The sequence below is a fragment of the Megalobrama amblycephala genome, linkage group LG12 (genome assembly GCF_018812025.1).
Source record: "Megalobrama amblycephala isolate DHTTF-2021 linkage group LG12, ASM1881202v1, whole genome shotgun sequence".
Lineage (NCBI taxonomy): Eukaryota > Metazoa > Chordata > Actinopteri > Cypriniformes > Xenocyprididae > Megalobrama > Megalobrama amblycephala.
Genome location: NC_063055.1, coordinates 33,280,008 through 33,303,622, shown reverse-complemented (window position 1 = coordinate 33,303,622; position 23,615 = coordinate 33,280,008). Strand labels below are relative to the sequence as shown.

General features: G+C 39.7%; 1 protein-coding gene across 8 annotated transcripts in view; it reads right to left on the bottom strand.

The window, feature by feature from the left end:
* Positions 1-4,423: 4,423 nt before the first annotated feature.
* Positions 4,424-23,615, bottom strand: part of prdm16 (PR domain containing 16) — a 254,827-nt gene continuing 235,635 nt past the window's right edge. For 5 of the 8 annotated variants that reach the window (XM_048210729.1, XM_048210733.1, XM_048210731.1 and 2 more), the window contains 8 exons: positions 21,983-23,492; positions 21,730-21,817; positions 19,934-20,103; positions 19,565-19,642; positions 16,418-16,587; positions 15,931-16,102; positions 10,725-10,946; positions 4,424-7,876 (listed from right to left, as the gene is read on the bottom strand). In XM_048210729.1, the coding sequence (XP_048066686.1) occupies positions 7,864-7,876; positions 10,725-10,946; positions 15,931-16,102; positions 16,418-16,587; positions 19,565-19,642; positions 19,934-20,103; positions 21,730-21,817; positions 21,983-23,492 (2,423 nt within the window). In that variant the 3' untranslated portion in view covers positions 4,424-7,863. Of the gene's footprint in view, positions 7,877-8,790; positions 8,963-10,724; positions 10,947-15,930; positions 16,103-16,417; positions 16,588-19,564; positions 19,643-19,933; positions 20,104-21,729; positions 21,818-21,982; positions 23,511-23,615 lie in introns of all 8 variants that reach the window. The other 3 variants (XM_048210736.1, XM_048210730.1, XM_048210732.1) reach the window with 3 other exon arrangements.

Here is a 23,615-nt window from a genome sequence, read left to right as displayed (position 1 = left end):
GGCCCGATGATGGTCAGTTTCTAGATCAGACTCCCTTCACAGCAGGGGCGGAGCCAGACGTGAACATTCGGGGCTTAGCCCAAATATTTTGCCCAGTGACATTTTAATTTTCTGTTAACAGCTTTACTGTCATGAAAGGAACTTTGTTGTTTTTTACAGTCTATGGTTTTCACCAACGATGACTGCAGCTGGAGAAGTAAGATGTTTAGATTCCGCTATCACGTCTGTAATAAAAGAAATCGACAGCGCATTAATTTTAAAAGACGAACAAAGAACCGCAATCAAGGCATTTGTCGATGGGAAAGATGTGTTTGCCGTCCTTCCAACGGGATTCGGCAAAAGTTTAATGCTGTGTTCACACCAAACGCGAATAGAGCTTCTGGCGCGAATGATTTCAATGTTAAGTCAATGTAAAGACGCGTTTACGCGCGTCTGGAGGTCTTGCGGCGCGAATGAGGCGTTTAGCGCGGCGCGGAAGACGCGAATTCGCCGCGAATGGTGCTTTTTGTGCATTTAGCGTTTGACGCGAATTCGCGTCTGACGCCCGAGTTGAAAAATTTGAACTTTGGCGTAAATTCGCGCCGCGTTAACCAATCAGGAGCCTGCTTGCTGCTGTGGCGGCAGGCCCGCCCGGAGTCACTCATTCAAAATGGAGGAACGACTGATATTATCAGTGAGCAGTCACCCAGAGATTTATGACACAAGTTCATACTTCAGACAGGAATAAAAAGGACCTCGCTTGGAAGAGTGTCGGTGAGGAGATTGGGCTACCTGGTAAGTTGTAAATACACATTTTACTTTTGAGTCACGTACACGTTTATCGACCCGCGGCCTTCTCGCGACGCTGACCCCTACGCCGCTGTTCTGCTCTCCAGAGCAAATACAAAGCGGTAGCTCTCTCGATGAACGCACGATCAACATCAGCCATCTTGCAAACAGACAACCGCCTAGCACTTGCCCCTCCCACAAGAAGCGGATTTCGCCTCGGACGCGCGTCAATTTCGCTTCAAACGCTTGTTTTTACGCGCGTCTATTTCGCTCTAGACGCGCGAATGCATTCAAAGTGTTCAAGCGGCAAACTAGACGCGGTAGACGCGAATTTGACGCTCTATTCGCGTTTGGTGTGAACGCAGCATAAGTACAAGTTCAACATACGTCACTTACTGCGTTGCTCTGATTGGTTGTAGGTCTATCCAATTGAGTGCAGAGGTTTTTTTTTTTACTGGTTCAGTTAAGACACGCCCCATAATTCAAGTGCAATGGAGCAGTATCAGACTCATATTCTGCCTAGAATATGAGTATGACGAAGTCAGGCTACAGATCACCAGTTGATCTCGAGCAAATGTGCGCACTTCTCTTTAAAACACGCAGCACAAACAGACTGTATACTTAATCGCTGTATTTTGCTGTTTTATAAAGGCACAAAGCCATATCACGGTTTCGATTTTAGTTCGTTGGCAAAATACAACGTTACAGACCAGCTATGTTTTAAATTTTCGGTTCATTATGAAACAATGGCGGCAGCACAGGGTCATTGATGGGAAACACTGAATGAATATTTAGCTGACATATGTGCTAAAGTTGTCATATCAGTTATATCATAACAAAAACCCTTCAACCGGACCGAACGAGCATCTCGAGGCCTGCCGCTGCTCTGAGTGATTGACAGGAGGCGCGTCTGTGTTCAGCTGCAGTGTGCGTGAACTCGCTGTCGGAGAGAAGAGAGAAAGCGCTGCCGGTGTATGGATACTGTAGAAAAGCGGTATTGAACTGCTTAACATATTTTAATAGAGAGATATGTTTAGAAAATTATATTTTGACAGCACTGTTAAGAAACCTCAAACCTGAAAGATTCGGGGCTTTTGGAAAAACATTCGGGGCTCCAGCCCCCTTAGCCCACCCCTAGCGGCGCCCCTGCTTCACAGTAAGTAGTACCAGAGGCTGTCTCTGGACTAGGGTTGTAACGGTATGAGATTTCCACGGTATGATAACCGTCTGAATATCACGTTTCCGGTATACGGTATTAAACAATCGATTTTTATTTATATCATGAATTAAAATGACCAATAAATTAATTAAAATGTTTGTTTTCTCTATTCAGATTTCAATAATCAAAAACAATCAAATACATTTAATAAATTATTTTGGATTAGAAATTGAACAACTTTTATTAATAGCCTAATTAAAATTCAGAAATTCTGCTTTGAGTTCTTCTGGCTTTTATTTTTTTAATACAAATATTATCAAAAATGATGGAAATGAAATTAACTTTTTTATAATTATTTTGAGAAGTACATTCTATTTAACAATCATAATAAATTTGTCAATTTCTTCGAGTTAAAAACCGGTCTTTTATTTTGACGGGATGTAGTTAAGAGCTTTGTGTTTCAGTGTATTTGACAATGGTTTTTCTCAAATAAAATGATGAAATGCTCATTAAGCGCTATCTCAGAGCAACCGTGGATGTTTGTGTTCATGTCCTCTGATAAGAGACGGCAAACACTTAAAAAACAATAAGAGCGCCGCGCATACTTAAGTATGTAGTATACGAAACAGCGCAGCTCATTCACACAGGCAGACACGTTAAACAGACAGATATATTTATACAGCAGTCTGTTTGCGTTTAATATTCAAAGACCCCGCCTAGACCATGTCGCGATTTGATTTATTGTACAGCTCTGCTTTCGTTTTATTCATCAGTCCAACAAATCGCGCGTTTTTACCTGACATCGCTCGCTGCGTTATACTGTACATTACATTTTCATGACTGGATTCCGGGATTCCCTCTCCATCACGCATATCATACGACCTAAGTTATAAACGGAACATACCTGCATCTACACGGATGGTGTTCTCGAATAGCCTATAGGTCAACATGTTAAAAATGTTTGTATGTGTTTGCATGTGTTTCCTCCTTTTGCAGGTAGGCCTACTTTGCGCCCGCATTGTTTTTGGATATCCACACTCGAGGACATCCCCGCCTTTGTTTTTCTATATAAAGTATTCCCATACTGCAAATCGTAACTTATTTTTCAACGGGGCACAGAGAATAGAGATAGCAACTTCTGTCTCTGACATTGTCTGCTGTATGTGTGGGTGTGGAGCAAGTTTAGTGAAGTGGAAAGTTGTTGTCTATGCGCAAGTGAAATTCTGCGTCTTGAATTTTTTTTTTTTTTACCATACCGTAAGTAAGCAAATGTACACGATATGATAATCGTACGTGTTCATACCGTGATATATCGTTACAACCCTACTCGGGACCACTTGATTGGCACACTTTTTTTTCCCCCTCCCCGTCAGAATCGCTGGGAGAAGTTTAGGCTTTGCGGGACTGTGTGAGAGCAAATCCATACCTTGAGAGTCTTGAAAGCACTCTCACACTCCTCTGTCAATGGTAGCTGGTTCCTCACAGCTTTCAACATCTCAGTCAGTGGTGTAGCTATAGAGGCGAAGTCTGGGATGAACTGGGAGGAACCACTTCAACTCCATCTTGGTAGTCGATCATGGGCTGCACTGAATTGCCTCCACTTTTCTGACCACAGGTTTACTCTTAGCTGACCATTGCCTAGAACATATACTAAGTAGCAGGTTTCCTATTGGGTCCATCAGCATTTCCCCATTGTGGAATGTGGCCGGTGCCCCATGCAGTCGGAGTCATTTTTATAAATTCAGCTATTTAAAAAAAAAAAAAAAATTGTCTTGTGGATTATATGTAAACATCTTTTATGTTAAATATCTTGTTAAGGACAGTACTAAATAATAATAATAAAAAAAATGATCCCTCTTATTTTGTTAAAATAATCAACATTTTGCTGATTCTGCAAGGGCTATGTAAACTTTTTTTATATGCATGTGCCTACAATAGCTTTAAAATTGGACTGTTTAGGTTTTTGAAAGAAGCTTCTTATGTTTGCCAAAGCTGCATTTATTTGATCAAAAATTCAGTAAAATCACCAAGCACCATCATTCTGAACATTTTAAACTCGTATGTAAATAACTGTTGGGGTCATCCCTTTTTCTTTTAATCACCACACACACAATACATAGTTCTGTTCTGTAAACCTTTTCTTGCACTAGACACCTTCATATCAGTTAGCTCTCTTCTGGAGCATAAAATCTGAAAAAGCTTTTCTCATATATATTTTTTTCCCCACATAAAAACAGAGGTATGGTGAACATAAGGCAAGTAGGGAGGTTTTGCTGGAGTCAGAATGGAGCACACATGAAATCTTTCTTCTCTTAGACTTTGAGGTTCTGGTAACATCACATCCCTTAAATGTGAATTTATCGAAATTCTTCAAAATCGCCATTGTTTGCCTAGATTTCAGCTCTGCACACTGCGGGCATTTTCTCAACCAACTGTCATCCTCATGAGTCATGGACCAATACATCTACAGGATTTAGGAAAAAAACAGCATTCATATAAAAAGCACACAGGTTTTTATTGCATATCAATTTCATGTATAAATTCTTCATAGCATTGGAAAGATTACATTTGGTATACATATCTATTCTACAGAATTAACATCAGAATCATGTCTTTTCCATGAAATTGCTCTAAAGTACATCTTCAGTAATCACAAGCATCAAAAAAAGAACTTCAGAATTTTCAGTATTATTCTACAATCCTTAAATTTTGTCATTATTTCTCTCCCACAAGCATATTGTTCAGTTCAATAACCATCTGCCCATAGTATTTAAGGCAGTAAACAGGACTTAAAGTCAAACCTACTAACCTAACCACATGTACAATAAGTGCATCTACAAATTCATTATTTTTTTTTTTTCTTTTTAATTTAAGATACACATTTCACAAATGGACACCATTATGACCTCTAAAACACAAGTCATGCACAATATCTTTAATAAACATAACAGAAGCAATATACAACTCATATCCAAATGAAACAAGCACCATCTATTTTCAAACCCATGTTTAAAATGAACTTTCGGACATCTCAATGTCATTTTTTTGAAATACTATACACTTTTTTCTTTCTTTTTTTTTTTTTCTTTTTAGAGAAACCACGTTATCTATGGTTTTTGAAATGATACGTTTGTTTGCAATGTAACAGTGGGCCAAGGAGATCTGCATTGTTCATTTTTTGACCATTTTCCATGATGATTTTAACAGTGTGGGTCAATCTCTTCACCTACAGCGCTTGCTAAGTACAGTAGTATGTGACATGACTTCATACTCATAATTCCATTACATCCCTAGAAATCCTATGCATCCCACAGGCTTTTTACTCAAGGATTTGAGTAAATTATATAGTGAGGAGATACAGTATGAAACAGGGTAAGAGTGCCACCTGGTAGTATGTTCAAATACAACACTGCTGCAAGTTTTTAAACAGCACATTATCAAGCAGATTCCCTGTGATAGGCCAGTCAAATCCATCTTGTTTGGTCTGTGTTCGCAGTGACACCTGAACATTCCTAATTTTCAAAACTGACAAGCTCTTCTGGCAATGCTTGGATATTCCTTGCTGTTTTATTCAAAAGCATCTAACAAAAATGCCTGTTTGACCCATGAGTTAAAGTGCTTGTTAAAACCAGCCTTGCTTAAAAAATTCATTAAAATCAGTACTAAGATAAGAGCTCAGATGTATAGGAAAGTATGAACTAGGCAGACGTGGGTATGTGTTAGGCAGACAGGGGTGCGCTCGGTTTAAGTGCTGATTCCAGAGAACGTCGAGTCGAGAGGAAATAAAGGTATGAAATCCTGTCCAAAAAGACATTCAATCAAGAGAAGGTAACTTTATGAGGAAGTTTGACTCTTAACCTACATATTAAATCTACTCTACACATTCATGATATGCATTCAGCTGTTTACGATTCATTCGCTGGCTTCACAGTTCAGAGAAGTTGGGATAAGGACTCATGTGTATTCATGGATCTCTCAGAACCCTCTACGCTCTTGTGAACATTTAATGTTGCTGCTCACCATTTGATCACAATCCCATTGTTGCCCTCTCCATTACGGTGTCTCTTTTGAGATACAAACAATATTAAGAATTATGTAGAATTTGATATGATATTTAGGACCAGCTGACAAACAAATGGGACATAGGAAACATGCACTTTGAACCCAGAGATACACTGTCGACCCAATTTTTTTTTTTTTTTTTTTTTTTTATGAAGATGTTTGACCATGAGTGATAAAATGTGTAAGAATGTCAAAATATAATGCCCCTGTATTTGAGTTACCTGATATTTTAATTACATTTTTTTTCTTTTTTTAATCACGCAGTGCCTACATTTCTAAATGGTTGAACAGATGCATCATAAACAAGACTTCATGATTATGTGCTCATAAAGGAAACACAGTCTTTTGTAATTCAGATTTTGGCAACTTTCTTTTCTACAAAGAGCTTGAACAATTCTGAATTTCCATGATATTTCAGTAATTTCATTCCTTCAAAAGAGTGGGTAAAACATTTTTTTCTTCATTTTTTCATTAATCAAAAAGAAAAATCAAACAAAACAAAAAAAAATAAATAAAAGACAAACACTCATCAATGTAAGTAGCAACAACAGAGGGAAAAAAAACTACTAACAGTGGAGGCGACCACTTGGAAAAGAAATGATTGTCAAAGAAAAGGGGGTTATTTGGCACACAACACTCTCTGCTACCAACTGTTAACTTAGTTTGTACATCATACAACAATATTGTACAAATTTGGTCCTTCACTAAAGAATTATATTAACATTAAAGCACAGATGTGCTCAAAAAGAAACAATACTGTTTACCGAGGAACAAATCACATAGAAAAAAAAAAAAATCATAATATTACTGAATTCAAGAAGAAGGAGAAAAGATTTTCCAATTGCCCCACTGGAGAATAATTTAACTCTTAAAAACAATTTTTCAGTTGGGACTAAAGGCCTGTATACAGCTAAAATACTTACCATAACAACAATAATTACAATGACGATGATGCTATACACACGAACAACCGTGCTGCGTGATATATCGTATGAAGGTTCGTCTGCTTTTATCTGACTGTTGAGCAGCCGAACAAAAATCACAAAGGTTTCCCAGTGACTTCCAGCATAGACTTTTTGAGCCAGTGGCTTGCAAACCGCGGTCAGCCTTGGGGGAAAGTTAGCATGCTAGTTGCGGGCTAGACTTAAGTGCTTCTATTGCCATTGGAAATCAATGTCGGTGTCTACATTAATGATCTACTGTAAGACTTCGGTTGCGAGTTAATATAAAGGAAACCTTGGTACAGTGCTGTAGAAAATCAACTTGAGAATGGAATGCTGTATAGAAACGGTTAAAATCTCCAGTTGAAGAAACACATCAACTACCCTGTCCACTCAATCCGGCCTTGGGCTTCTCCGAGAACATGGTAAAAAAAACCCTTGAGAGCAGTCTCTGTGAAATGCATATAATTGAAAATGAGGTGGAGAGGTGATTTCAGAGTCATTCAAATGCATCGTCCCCTCTTGATTCAGCTGCTGAGGAGAGAACATCACTATAGTGGCTAGTTGCAGACAGGAAAAACGCTATGGCTGGGATTCGATGATTTCATTCTTGCTTTTATGCTGGGTAATAAAACTCCCCCATCTACGATTGGTTCCTGTGTCTGTTTCGCTCAACAGTACGTTCTCCGTCTTATGCGCATAGTGGTGGTTCGTCTACTGTGGCATTGCTGGTCTTCGTGTTGGTCTCTTCTCCCATCTCCTCCTTTCTCCCTCCATCTCTTCTGATCTCTCTTTTGTCTTGTTCTTGTTCTCAGATGTTGTTGAGGGGGTGAAAGGAGCTCGTTTCCGACGGCCCTCCTCCCATGTTGAGCCAGGCATCCAAGGAGTTCTGGGAGGATGAATGCAGATTGGCGTTCTCAGACAGAGAGAGCATCATTGCATAAGCCTGGATGAAGAAAACAAGAAAAGTTTAATCCAAAACCAGAGCCAAAACACACATCTTTTTAATCTATTGTCATTCCAAATCCATGTGCTGCTATTTTCAGCTGCATGTAGGTTTGTAACACCACATCGCTTTTTGGGAAACATTATAATGCAATCTAAACTATAAATTCATTACATGACAAAATATCAATTGGATATAAATCCTATAAACATAATCAGGGATTCCAAATCGGATATTTTCCTGCCGATAAACAACATTAAAGGAAAACCATTAACTGCGTTCACACATATAAGACATGTAACAACTCCACATGAAATGTTGAGACCAGAAGACAATTTAAAGTTAGATATACAAAGCAATGATACAGAAAGCTAATAGTGTTAGTTATGTTAATGTCATTCAGTTAATATTCAGTTAACATTGAAAACACTATTTGTAAAACAAAATAAAAATGACAATGATTAGGTAGTTTTATTATAACATCTTTTTCTACATGGGCTTAACTTTGCATAAATATAATTCATTTTATCTTTGCATATATATATATATATATATATATATATGCAAAGATTATATATATATAATCTTATAAAATTAAAAAAATATATATATTGTGCTATAATTGTTAATTAAACTTTTATCTAAAATGTCAGATTTAATATCTTCTTCTTGACTACTCAAAACATACAATTTCATTTACTTTTATTTATTTTCGTTTTCCAGTGCATTTTCTGACAAAGTCTACCACAAAACCCCTGGTTGGAAAACCCTGGAAAACCTTTAAGGCAAAACTAAAAAGAACTGCGTCCATATTCATAAGATGCTCTTTAATTCTCAGTCCTTCTCTCGACGTAACGAGAAGATACGGGCTCGTGGCATAGTGGAAGCTCTCTGGAGCAGGTACAGTCACATACCTGTGTTTTAGCCTGCCTGAAAAGTGTTTCTTTCAGCGCCTCCGACTCTACCGAGGTGCTAAAAATGTCTTTAATGTCATAGGGCTCCTCGCCAGCCTTATGGAATTCCAGGCCTTTGGGGAAACCAGCCAGAGGTTCCAGATCTAATAGGCCTGCATCCTCCTCAATACACCTGTACCGGGAAGGGGAGGGGGAAAGGGCCAGGGGTGTGGAGAGGGGAGGGGACCCTCAGTTAGCCCAAAAACTGAAATCTAAATATTGGAACTGGATGCATTTGAGGAGCATGCAGTGGATGAGATGGTGACGGGACATGAACAATATAGGTGGTCATCACACTAGCGGATGAAAGCACAAAACAAATGGACACAGCTTTGGTGTCAAGAACTCTCTCTGTCCATGCAGAATTAAACGAGATGCTGGGAAACACTGAATAAGTCTCCCTTGCTTTTGAATACAATATGCCATAAAATATTGATCATTGAAACATTTAGATGCCAGTGGCATTCCAACAGCAATACTGTTCAAGATGAGAACAGCGAAAGAGGGAAGAGGAACTGAACGCTTTGAAATTCCATAATTCTATGGAATTGTATGGGTGCAAAATTGCAAGAAAGCAGCAAACTGTTAAACTGACCGTTTTTCTTTGTTTTGGCAAACCAAAGTTTCAATGATTAAACACAGATGACATGTACTGACAGATGACTAGTTGCTGATTAGTTGTGTTAGTTATTGTAAGAGGACTGACAGACAATGAGGCAATGAGGCAACAGTGGCAAACACTATGGGAAACAATGAATGTGTATTCAACAACATCTAAAGGTTACAATGGGTCTCATATTGGCCAGTGTTACACTGACACTCTGTTCCTCAATCTGGTGAGTTGCCTTGCTGTCTACATCTGCAATTAAAAGGCAGCATACTAACTGAATTGATTTGAAACTGGGTATAATTTTGTTGGCTACCTTCTGGAACAGGCTTTTCCTCATCGCAAGTGTGTCTATGCAGCTCACTGGGTTTTGGAACAGAGCTATAGCATTGTAGGCCCATTGTTCTTTTACTTCTGATCTTCTTAAATGAACACTCAAACAAAATCGATTCCTTTTCACTTTATAAAAATGTAAATTTAGTGACATTCACAACTGGAGTTACACAATATGTGTTTCTTTAGGATCATTTTAAATATATTTAAGTGTTGAATAATTAAGCTTTGTATGTTTTCGAAAGAAATCTTTTATAACTACCAAGGCTGCATAAATAGTAATATTGTGAGATATTATTACTTTTATATTGTAATATATTTCAAAATGTAATGTACTCGTGTGATGCAAAGCTGAATTTTTTTTAGCATCATTACTCCAGCCTTCAGTGTCACAAGATCCTTCAGAAATCATTCTAATATGCTGATTTGATGCTCAATTATTGTTGGTGCTCAATTATTATTAACGGATCTTATTGTTATCCATGTTAAAAATAGTTTCTGTTGTTTATAGGGATAGTTAAAATCTGTCAAAAACCAAAATTCTGTCATCATTTACCCCCCCTTAAGTCGTTCCAAACCTGTACAAATTTCTTTGTTCTGCTGAATGTGTCCTTATATGTGCTAAATAAAATGATTAATTTCTTGTAAATGAGAATATACCACTCTCTTAACGTTAACATGAGATCAAAATCAACCCGCTTAATGTTTCTCATCTTATTAGACATATTTCATCAATGCATTTACTCCAAACAAACAAACATAGTAATTACTTGCACCAAATGTCTTTTTTGCTAATGTCACAAAGGCATCATATTGCGGTAAAAAGGATCGAAAAGGCTTAATCATACCAACTGTAAGATCTACATTTTCGCATCTTTAAAATACGAGTGTTCATTTAAGTGAGAGTGGCTCTTTAAGCTTTTCTTAAATAGACAGACAGATGTGTTTTGCTGACCTGCGCGTATGTTCGTAAGACATAGGGAGAGGGGTCGGTTCCTCATCCTCGTCGTAAGTGCCCTGCACCATAGTGGCGGGAGAGGCCGTCTCGTCCTGTGACTTTTCTGTCAACGAGCCCTCCTCATCTTCATCATCTCCCTCCATCTCCTCTTCCTCCTCCTCCAGTTTGGAGGCAGCGTGAGTGTGACTCTGAGGATGCTCTTCTTCTGTCAGCTCTGACCTGTAATGCCAAACAGTCGTCATTTAGTTTTACATATGACCATTTTCATTGTCTTTTTGATGCTTTGTATTCAACAGGCTGATTTTACTACTGTACCTTTAACATGTCTACATGCAAACAACTTCTGTTTTTACTGGCTAAGCTCTTTGCAAACAAAATGAGTAAAAATTTGAATACTTTGATTTTGAATACAAAATTTTTGTTGATATGTAAACAGGGAAGGTCATATGCCATTGCGCAGCAATGTGTGGGGGTGTGTGTGTGTGTATACTATCCCTTGTTTTAAAGGGATAGTTCACCCAAAAATTTAAATGATGTCATCATTTACTCACCCTCAAGTTGTTTCAAACCTGTATGAGTTTCTTTCTTCTGCTGAACACAAAAGAAGACATTTTGAAGAATGTTGGTAACCAGAAAGTTGACGGTAACCACTAGCTTCCGAAGTATTTTCTTTTCCTACAATGGCTACCGTCAACTGTTTGATTACCAACACTCTTCAAAATATCTTCTTTTGTGTTCAGCAGAAATTCATACGGGTTTGAAACAACTTGGGGGTGAGAATATGATGACAAATTTTTCATTTTTGGGTGAACTATCCCTTTAAGGATACTTATGTATTGGAAAACAGAACCAAAACCACGCTTTTGGAAATGAATGAATGGAAATAATTTTTGCAGTGTGATTTCTGTTTCTGAATGATCCATTTTCAGTTTAAATTCCATGAATTGTGTGGGTGGATGGGCGAGGGAGCTTTACAATGTAAATGTTATGTTCATATGACTACATAGTACATCAAACTGTTTTATTTCAAAAAGAATAATAGTTTTCCACATGAAATATCCCCTTTAAAATATTCAATTCTTACAATGGCCATATTTTTGGAGTGAAACAGTATCCCTAGCAGAAGGACGACTCCTGTTTTATGTCTTTTGTCTGCATTTCAGTGCTTATTTTTTCATGTTCAAAGCTATCATCTTGCTTTTTCCCATCCAAGTTTCTACCAACTTGGGAATTAAACTTGAAAAACCTTTCAATTTGAACAGGAACAGGAACACACACACAATGTGGATGCATATTTTGAGAATTCCTGTACATATCCCTGTAGTACTGAAATGACACCAGATTTCTAATGGCCACTGGCGATGAGTTTTTATGTCTTCGGGAAATGGCTATGACATATACTGACACCTCCCCAAAATATCAGATAAAAAAATAAACTATTTTCACCCTGAGAGTCCATTGCGGTAATTCTCTCATCATAATCTGACTGCCAAATATCAGTGCTATGCTGCTCTCTGGGTTGTCATCCATCATTTTTGGATTGGTCAGTAATTCCCCTGCCTGGCCCGAGCTCGAAAACACAGATCCACGGATGACAAACACACAGGTTTTGCAATTAATGACAGACGTTTCTTGCAAGCGTGGCAATGATGAATTGGCTAATTTCAGAGAGGCGAGACAGAGCGCGCTAGGCAGGTCAGGAGCAATCATCATGGTTTGTCTCATTGCCACCAAGTTCCAGAGAAAACGGTTGTTCTGCAAAGCAGCTATCAGCACCGCGCCGTTCCACTACCACTCTTTTTCCAAACGTTTCAGCTCATGATGTCATTGCGCAAACCCCTCCAAAGTCGTTTTTACTTCAGCGCTCTGAAACGAACTTCTATTAAGGCAGACAAATGTCGAGTGCGCTGTGAGGGGTGGGGGGGTGGGTCGTAAGGTGGGTGGTTAAGCTATGTGAGGTGTAGACTTACCAAAAACGAAAAGAAAAAAAAAGGAACAAGAAGAACTGCTTGTTTCCCATTTTCCATCATGCTTAAATATCCCATAATCAAATTTGCCCTGGCCTGAGAGAAAGTCCATGCCACGTGGGAGACAGCAGCGGTCCTGCCACAGACCTGTGCTTTGTCTCTCAGTCTAAACATGTCAGAGCGCTGTTTGCGTTAGCTGCAAGGGAGGGGGGCTCCGTCAATGCAGCGCACAGATAAATGTCTAAGTCTGAGAGTCCCCTGATAGGGCTAAACCTGCAGCCCCCTACAGACTGACAGTCAAACTCAGACAAACCAGCCACACACACTTTGAAACACCATTAACCCAGCTGCAGGTAAACCCCCATCATGTCTCTCTGTTTATTGTGAAGAGAACAGATCACGTCTATTTCCACTGCCATTCATGGAGGAAGAGAAAGGAAGAGTACCTAAATTTCTCATTCATGGCTTGTTAGACTTAATGGAGCTCTTTATTGAGGTATTGATTTTGTCTCTCCTAATATTCACATTAGTGAATAAATTAATAAGGGCAACACTTTAGTTTAGGGTCCAATTCTCACTATTAATTAGATGCTTATTAGCATGCATATTACTAGGATATTGGCTGTTTATTAGTACTCATATTAATGGCTAAGGGGCCGTTCACACAGAACGCATTTTTCCATTCCAATGCGCTACTTTTCCATTGTTTTTCTATGTAAACGTGTATGACTGTTCGTCCGCGTTCGCATATCGAGTCTCTTGCAGCGCCTCGCACATGAGCACTGCGTTTTTAAGATGGGTATAAAGAATTTCAGCTTTTACACGCAACGCCTCTCATCAATGTCAGTTCCAAAACAGTGGACCAATCAGAAGAACTTGGAGGCGGGGCAAGCGTTGCGAGCTTCTGTTAACAGTAGCAAGTTGGCGTGGCGAATGTTTTATTTGTTTGTTGTTACCATTATTGCATCACATCTCAAAATCACGTCTTGAGACCCTCACATTCTGTTCTACGCATTCCATTTGCGTTTTTAGATGCAAAGATGAGAACGAGAGCTTATTCTGCCTGAACATATTCAACATCCCTTCATCCTACCCAATACCTAAACTTAACAACTACCTTACTATTTATAAGCAGTAATTAAGAGTTTACTGAGGCAAAGGTCATAGTTAATAGTTAGTTAATAGTGAGAATTGGACTCTAATCTAAAGTGTGACCAAAAATGGATAAATTGTTGACACAGTAAAAGTATAAAGGGCCATACACACAGAATTCCACTGAATTTTGCATTCCACTGTGCTTTTTCATTGTTTTTCTATGTGCTAGATGGACATGTTTGACCAATGTGCTTACGTCTCGCTCATAAAACATCATTTTAAAAATGTAGCACCCAAGTAAAAAGAACTTCAACTTCTAGATTAATTTTTTTTTTTCTCCGCAGTTTAAAACGCAAAAATGCGTTCTGTATGAACAGCTCCTTTAAGCTATAAATTTAATTTGGATAGCATGATACAGATGATGTCATGTCTCATTTGAGTATTAACTTTTTCTCAGATGTTACTCATTAAATTCCTTAGTAATAGCAGAAATAAAAATGGACTTGAATGTGTCAGCTGTTCAAACAGTAAGCATTTATTTATTTAAATATGCTGTACAATTAGTTTGGATAGCATAGCTCATATAATGCATTTCTCAGTTATGTATCATTAAGTCTCAACTTTCTCCAAATAAAAACAAAACTGAGACAATTGTTGTATTTATTTATAAAATAAATTGGATAGCATAGCTTGGAGAACAAAGTCTCATTTGACTATCAATGAATGTTTCTCTGAAAATTACAAATGTGATCAAATGACAGTTGTTGTTGCCAATGAGACAATTGTTGTATTTGTCTGTTAAATTATATTGAATAGCATAGCTCAGATGGGTGTTCTCAGTTATGTCTCATTATCAACTACTGTACATCTTTACTGTTTCTCCAAAAACTCAAATGAGATGATTGTTGTATTTATTTAAAAAATTCATTTGGACAGGATAGCTCAGACTAATGTACTCAGTTATGTCTCATTTGAGTATAAACCATGTCTTGAAGTTTCTTTGAAAATGCTTTGTGAGACATACAAATAGGGTCAAATGAGACAGTCGCAGCTTGTATGGAGCAATGAAGCGAATGTGTATAATTTAGCTCAGATAATTGAGTTCTCATTTATGTCTCACTTGAGCGAGTTTTTCTGAAGCTCTAGAAGAGGCAAATGTCAGACTTGCATTTTTCTCAGGACAACAATCTAAAAAGTAGGAGACTACCAAAATCTCAATTTTGTCTGCTTCTAGTCTCATTGCTTTGTAAGAGAAACAAATGAGATATTACATTTTGTATTATTTCCTACAGAGAAGAAATTAAAAGCAGAAAAAAAGTTCCACCATGAATGCAGACTGGCTGCACAAGAGTGACAGAAAACGAGAGAGAAACAGGCAAACGTCATGAAATAAGATGCATGAGCGCATAGGGGAATATTGCAGCTGCCTGTCCACTTGAAGCGGGTGTTTCTGTGAGGCCGATTTGCAGGGAGACAAAACAGAGCACTTATTTGAATTACAGATATTAAAATGCCAGGCCTGCTTGTTCGAGTCAGGACAGGACTATTGATCCCAGATGGCAGTGTGAGGTTTCAGTCCATGGCAGAGCTTTTAAGTGATGAGGCAGACGCATGGAGTGTGGAGGAACCGGCAAATTGAGGAGGACCATTACACGTCCAAGAAAGAACTCGTGTATTTGGCCATGTATCTGTTCGTACACATTTGTCTGCATGAATCAAACTCTACGGCACCTAAACCAAAATCTGAAGCAACGTGAACCTGGCCACACACCGGCAGGCGTGCTGACGGTTCATGAATTTGGCAGTAATGAGCTTTTGTTTGGTGTTTTCATAAGGCGATGGAATGTGCTCCCTGATGTGTATCTGGCTGTGCTTAATGCAGAACAGAACTCAACAAGGTGAAATGACTCATTGAGATGTCCCTTCCCTCTGCCCACTGAAGGCAAAGTCTGCTGCTACACACACATGCACACACAAGGCTGGAGGGAGTGAAGCAGTTCCACAGTCCTCAACTAGAGGGCAGACTGTAACTTCATTAACAAGCATGTCTGATTCTATACAGTAGGTTATGCGGTCTGTTGCCATAGTTTCAAAACATATTCTGTCCATGTGTGTGTTTGTGCATGCGTGCGAGTTCGTACCTTTTCTCTGAGGAGCTACAGGCCTGGTTCAGCTCACTATTGGAGATGAAGTTCCTAATCTCTGAGAAATACGAGTCCTCCTTCTCATCCAAAAGTGCATGATTGTCAGACTCAGAGTTCGGTGAGGAAATATTTGTTCCTAAATTTGAGAGGATCCCAGACTGCTGACTCACTACAATAATAAACAGATAAACAGACAAATTAATAAATTGATTACTCAACAATCTAAACATATGCAACCTCAAAACTACAGTTGCATGTGCTCTTGCTAGATACTTCTTGCATTTACTAACTCATAGTTTATATTACTTATTTATTCAGGTATTTTAGCACTAATCACCTCCTAAAAAATAAGATAAAATCATAGTAATATGATTTCAGGTTTTCTTTAAATTGGATTATTTACCTCAACTGTTGTTATGTTAAAATAGAAAAAGACTATTAACATCATAGATTTGCATTCAAAATAGAAGGAAATTGATTTTACCTGGAATATTCTCATGTTCATGTTTCTTTAAGTGGCGGTCCAGATTGGTCTGTTGACCGAAGCAGCGATTACAAAGGTGGCACTTGAAAGGCTTTTCCTTGTTGTGAATGTTACGAACGTGTCGCTGGAGGTTGGAGGAGATGCTGAATGAACGGTCACAGTATTTACATCTATGAAGCAAAGAAGGAAAAGAAAAAAATCAAAGATTTCATACGAGGTTTCCGCTGGGCTGAAAACAATAATCAAAAGCTATATGATACATCAGCATGCACACTGACACCATTTTGGGGCTTGTAGGCATTGTATGATTCAAAGGTTTCCTACATATCTGTAATTTCAGTCAAGTGTTGATTAGAAATATAGCACATTTTGTTTGCTTAATATTGTATCATTAAATACAGTATGTACAATGTTTGGTGACAATGACCCCACCAAGAGGCTGACAAAGGTAATGCAGACAGCTTTGCAGGTGTTGACCATTGCTTTCTTCTCTCAGAAAGCTCTTATTTCATTTGTGCATGAAAACAAACACTCCCTTATGTGCTTTTATGGCTCATTGTTTTGCCATCATGTTTTTCCTTCACGCAAGCCAATGAAATTGTAAACATGATAGAAAAACTGCAGTACATTTCCCTTTTTTGATATTCCCTATTTTGATATTTTTGCAATATGTGATATCCTCTGTGTGCTAGAGAGTCTCAAAAGTCACAGTTGGACTTCCATCGCTGTGGCTTACTTGTCAGATCAGCCAGAATAGGCAGGAGAACATCAGTTTAATGCGCTGATAAACAAACATCGCAGCGAGGCAGTGTCAGGAGTTCGTCGGACAGTGCCTCCTTTGTTGGGTGGCCGCTGTAGCTCAGACTCCCGCGGTCGCTGCAAAGTTGACTTTCAGGGCTAATTGCTTTGGGAAAATCGCTCGTCATCAAGTGCTCAGAATCAAGATGCAGGCCCCTTTTCATGTTCCAGTTTATTTGGCGAGCAAATGTGTGTGCGCTTCTGATTTTCCAGACTTGGCACATCACGGTTCATAGAGAATGGTAAAATGCCAAGGCGACATTCTTTTTTTTAAGCCAGTCTTTTCTACCCCCCATTTTGTTTATTTTCATTACTTGGTCCAGAGGGACTTTAAATTACTTCATCATCTCAGTTCTTTTTTCCCTCTGTTACAAGGACTGTACATGAAGCGTTACAATACGAATGGGGTCTTTCAATGGTCAGACCTAGTGGGCCAATTTCGCTACGTAGAGTAGCTGATAGCATCTACAGCAGGCAAATAACCTACTACAATGAAGCCTGAAGCCGACCCGCTCTGATATTGGCCTGACTCGGCCTTTTTTGCTGAAAGTAAGATGGGGAGATGCTGATGATGTCTGCTATTTGTTAGGGTAAATTGTTTCTAAATGAGCTAATCAGGGGATTGTTGTGAAGGAGCCAAGCATGTAGCGCCCGCGTCCCACGGGAGGCTCTCTATCTCGTTGAGTGTGTTCACAGGGCTCTATGGTAGATTTGTAGAACTCAAAGAGGGGTCTGATTCCGCCTGACCTTTTTTGTACGCTAAGGAAAACTCGTGTGAAACCGATATACATTACAGAACTTCCAAATGCTTTTAAGTAGAATGCCAAAATAGATAAATAAATAAAAAATAAAAGAAAGAAAAGAATAATTTTGGAAGGAAACAATGCAGACACCCACATTTTTACACTTTCTGAAGAAAAGGCGATTAGTAGTGCAAGTTGGTGCCGTGATGCTACAGTGTTCTGGGTGCTTTCCCAGTGGTGCTATGCGGGTATTGAGGTGTTGTGAGTGGTTATCATCATATTGCTATGTGTGTTCTTGCTATGGCATTGCAGGTAGTTGCTAGACAGCTCTACGTAATTGCTAGCAGTCTCTCCATTAATGCCTATGGAATTTTTCACTTGTTTTATCAAATGCAAAAATCATTTAAGTCTGTTTGCTTAGAAAGATAATAACATATAGTATGTCAAGAAGTCACAAAATTTGAGGTAACATTCATGTCTGTTGCGCAAATGGTGCGGGATGGGTTGTGTGTCAGTTTATTACTTATGGTCAAGGGTTTGTTCAAATCCCTAACTCTGAGCAATAGTAAAAACCATGTTTAAGCACCACTATTAAGATATTTTCTCTCATAAATTAATGCTTTAACTTGAATTTGTTCAGAAGTTGGACCGTTAAAAAGCCTTTGGCAGTAAAAGTCTTTCTTCTTTTACATCTTAGTCATGCCTAGGTCAAAATATCACTTAAAAATTTGCAAGCCCCCCGTCTTCAGTGCCCTCATCGCCCTCGTAGAGGACTTTCCACAGCTGGTTAGAAGCCAAATCAATGATAATTAAGCTGTTCTATAAACAGAGCGTGGATGTCTCCAGGGTGCTATTACCAGCCAACATTGTCCAGAGCTTGCTCTACCTCCAAAACATCTGCACAGACAGAATCAATCTTCTTTCTTTTTTGATCGTGCTGCCTTTCATGTCTCATGACTTTTATTGTTTCTATGTGATATTTCTCAGAATGAGCAACACTTGTATTGCAACATAATACGCCAGAACACATCTCATGTGCTGATCACATAACTTAAAAACTGTGTGTGTGTTTTTGTGACTACTTGTATATCAGAGTCTAGGAACATCAAGCATGAGTGAAATTTATTTCTCATGTTTTAAAAAGCAGGTAACACTACCCACACTAACACTAAGAGGGAAGAAACCTTTGGATTATGGAGTGATGTGGAACAGTTGGATTTTAGGCTATATTGTTTGTGTTGGATGAGTATGTGGCCTCACACCAAGCAATGTAAGTTACTTGAATGTATGAGTATGTGGTGCAAAAACTCAAGCTCTGTTCCAAAACCTAATAAGCTGACTACATCAGACACGTTTACAATACAAGGGCTATTCCAACAGGTAGGCAGCTTAATAATTAGCAAATGATTTGCTATGTATTTTTATGCATATTAAAGTAATGTGTTGTTAGCTTAGCAACATGCAAACATCAAACTATTGGAATAAATTGTGATGTAAGTCTAACACAGGAGGTATAAAACTTTAGAATTTCAATACTGCATGTGTGTGTGTGTGTGTGTGTGTGTGTGTGTGTGCATGAAAGAGTGTATGTATAAGAGTGGCTTACCTGTAGGGTTGTTCTCCTGTGTGTGTTCGTAAGTGCCTTGTAAGATTAGCTGACCTGGGAAAGATTTTCCCACAGTACCTGCAAAGGATGGAAACTAGACTTTGATACAGTCATCTAGCATTGTTACAACTCTCATATTCAGAGAGTTCCAACTCAATTTCTGCGGACATTCAATGTAAATTTTGATGACTAATAAAACAAAAGCAGAACAATGGTAATTTTATCTCTATATACTCTATTTCTCAATTATGTGTGTATTAGTGTGTACTTCTAACTTCAATGCTATGGTAGAAATGCTCTAAATAAAACTGTAGAGTTAAAGGAATCCTTTAAGGATGTGTTTACTCTTGTTTCATGAGCGGCGCTCACCTGCAGGTGTATCGCTCCTTGCCTTTGCGTAAGATAGCATCGGAGAGAGAGGGAGGCGGGGAGCGGAAGTTAAAAAGATGGTGCGAGGGGTGCTGGAGGGAATTGGGAGCATCCAGTTTCAGAGCGCTAAAGCTTTCCAACTTCTCAGTCATGTTTTCCATCGCAGACACCTGAGGAGAGAACATGAGGCGAGTTCAGAGAGGAATACTCTATGTTTGATGCACAGCTCAGGGGCTCATTTAATCAGAAACTTCTCTCGAATTGATTTTGTGTGAGATTAGGGTCCCTCTGGGACTAAGAAACTTTTTTTTTTGTATTTGTTTAGGGCAGATACATGAAGAACAAAATAACAGTGGTGGTGAGGAACTCTGACAGAGAGCCTGGGAGTTTGCATCATAACCAGACAGGATGGAAAGCTGGAGGAAGTTATATATCAGAAGGTCGAGTCTTGATTGTGCTGTTGAAGAGTGACCTCCCTAACCTATGGCACGTTGGCAGCCACTCGAGCAGCCCCCTGGGAGCCCCCGGCTCCTACTTTGTTCCCAACAAATCTCTGAGAGAAGCGTCTGAATGAGCCATTCACCTCCGTGAGCGGTAACCATACAATGCAGTTTAAGATACCCCTCGCTGATAGTACTTCCCCTGTTGCAGAACAAAGGCTTCGCTATGTGGCTCTATGGCCAAAAACAGCTTACGTCCTTCCTACTTTTGGAATATGGATAAACACAGAGACAGACAGTGTGTTTTCATTTATTTATACATGTCTTGGTATCACCTTGATTCTGTCAGTGTTTTAGCTTAGAATATTAAAAGGAAATTGTGCTCTTGATAATGCTTATACCTTTTTAAAAGCATGATCACACATACAGTATTTGATCTTCGATTCTTGATCTTCTAAGATCTTCTAAGACAAATAAAGATAACATAATGCACATTTTAAAAAATGCAGTAATATGCAATGCCAGACAGATAGACAGACAGACAGACAGACAGACAGACAGACAGACAGATAGATAGATAGATAGATAGATAGATAGATAGATAGATAGATAGATAGATAGATAGATACTATCACCTGTAGATAGACAAACCATAGATGTCAGAATATAGAGATTTGGATAAATAAAGGGTTTCTGAAAAGAGAGAAGGAAAGAGCTAGAGAAGGTTTTGGATTTGGGGGGAGGTAGGTCAGCATTGATGGAGGCCAGATTTACAGGTCAGATAAGACAGTTCCCAACAAGAGAGGCCATTCTATTACACACAAACACAGGAAGTCCCTGATCGACATGCAGACATTATCTAGGCAGCCAGAGCAAGAAAGAAATGCTAGGAAGTTATTAGCGGTGGGACTCAACGGAGAACTTCCCAGAGACAATGGTCTACTCCGAAAGTATGTGGCATAATTTGTTTCAATTCAAAAGGCCATTATTAATAATATTTTCATTATTGTTGTCACCGTTCAAAGGTGGGAAAGGTTTAGAATACTAACACAAACAATGGGGGTTGTTTTTCTAAGCAAAAGATAAAGAATTTTGAATGCACAACATGCCAGAACAGGCAATACCTCTTTTGAGATTATCTTCATGATGAAAATAATCTAATGAAAATAAATACCATCAGAAGTCAGAACTTTTTAAAACATCAAGGCTCCCCTTGAACCAAACAGGTCTGAGGTGGAGGACACTGGGAATGTGTTTCTGACGTCTCGGCATACTTCATTGTACTTGAATGCAATGAAGAGCAGGATCTTTACCAAGGCACAAGAGGATGTAAAGCAAATATAAGAAAAAAAATACCTGAGGATGGAAAAGTAGTGGTGCCGGCCTCAGGTACTTCTCCTTTAGAGCTCCTACTGGGTCTAATAGCTTCCTCTTCTCCACCCTGCTGGACAACAACACCAAGGGTTACGTACGAACGAAGGTTGATTGTAAACCTACTGGGCACCAATACTTTTTCAATAACTTTTCACATTTCAACATATCTCTAGCTACAGCTTTGGATTGTCATTGTGTTAGCTCATACAATAAAGGCCTACTCGGCTTGAAATACCTGTAGATGGGGTCCATGAAGAATGGCGAAGGCTTGGCGTAGTGGAGCGACGGCTGCTGCTGGGGAGGAGGTGGCTGGGGAAGGGATACTTGCGGCTGAGGCATCTGGGGCTGGTGCAAGTTCTGGGACTGAGTTAGTGCTGGGTGTTCATCTTTAGCTGCTTTGCAGTTTGCGCCATAGACGTGATTCTTGCGCTGTTCATGTGTGCCGCCGTTCTGGTTGGCTCGGCTTCGACTGCCTATGCTAAGGTCCAGAGGCTGTTCCTCACCAGGGGCCAGGAGGGCGTTGGATGGCAAGGCTGGCTTGCTGGGGGGTGGAGGGAGAGGTTTGACCTCCTTGGGTTTGGTGGTTAGGTCAAAGGGTGAATCCGCACCAGTGGCTGTAGGTAATTTCTGTATGTGCTCACGAGGGGATTTAGGCTCAGGTTTGAAGAACATGCCAGGATTGAGTGCTCTGTCTGTGAATGGGTACAAGGAATGTGGGAAGTTGGGCAGAAACTGGAAAGGAAACATGGAATGGTAGTTTAAGGAGCCCATCTTCTTCTCCTGCAAGCCCATGAATCCCGGGCCAAAGTACTTTTCTGCAATGGAGGCAATGGCTTTAATGGAGTCAGTGGTGGCCCCGGAGGGTGGAAGTGCTTGCTCTTCTGGTGGTGGGAAAAAGGAATGCTGGGAGGAGAGGAAAGGGCGCTCACAAGGGAGGTTCCCTGAACTGGAGACAGATACTGAACTGCTGCTCACTTCGTCCTGCTTGCTCTCCTGCACCGGTTTCCTCCTGCTCTTCTCCCGTTCGCTCTCTGCCTCGCTTTCTAAGTCGGAGCCAGACACAGTGCCAGTGGTGGTGTCTAGATCTGTGCCACTAGATGTGTTAACATCTTCCAAGTCACTACCATCAGACATGTCGTTCATCTTCACTTTATTCTTGTTGTCTGAGAATGATAAGTCCAATTTGGACTCTCGGTTCTCCTCTGACTGGCTGCTGAGACCACTTCCTACATTGCCATTGCTGTTGTGCATGGATGAGACCACGGAAAGAGTAGGAGCATCAAGAGGAGGCAGCTTCCCATCTTGACTGTTGCTAAGTGGGCTCTTAAGCAGTGAACTAGGAGGTAACAATGGCGGTCTAGGATATAGTGATGGGGGAAAGATCCCTGGGAAGCCATGGGAAATGGCTGGGAATGCAGGGGGTGCTGGGGAAAAGGGCAAACCTGCATGATGTGCCCTGGATGAGAAGTAATCACCGAAGCCAAGTCCACCATGATTCAAGCCAGGATGAGACTTGGATTTGCCTAAAATGGGACTGGATGTCATTGGTATGCCCGGTGTGAACATGCCTCCGGGATTATAATGGTTCTTGCCCTCGCAAAAGCGCCGGTGCTTGTTGAGGGAGGAGGTAGTGCTGAACATTTGCCCACAGTCTTTACACTTGATCTGGGTGCGGCAGTCTGCATGCATCCGCTTGTGACGACACAGGTTAGAGAACTGGGTATACGATTTGTGACACACCTCACCTGGGAGAACACACATGACTGGTTAATTCTATTAACATACTGTTTTCATTTGGTGTTCATTCAATAGAAGTGATAATCCGGCAGCTGTGCATGCTGTTTATTATGTTCAACAATCACATCAGA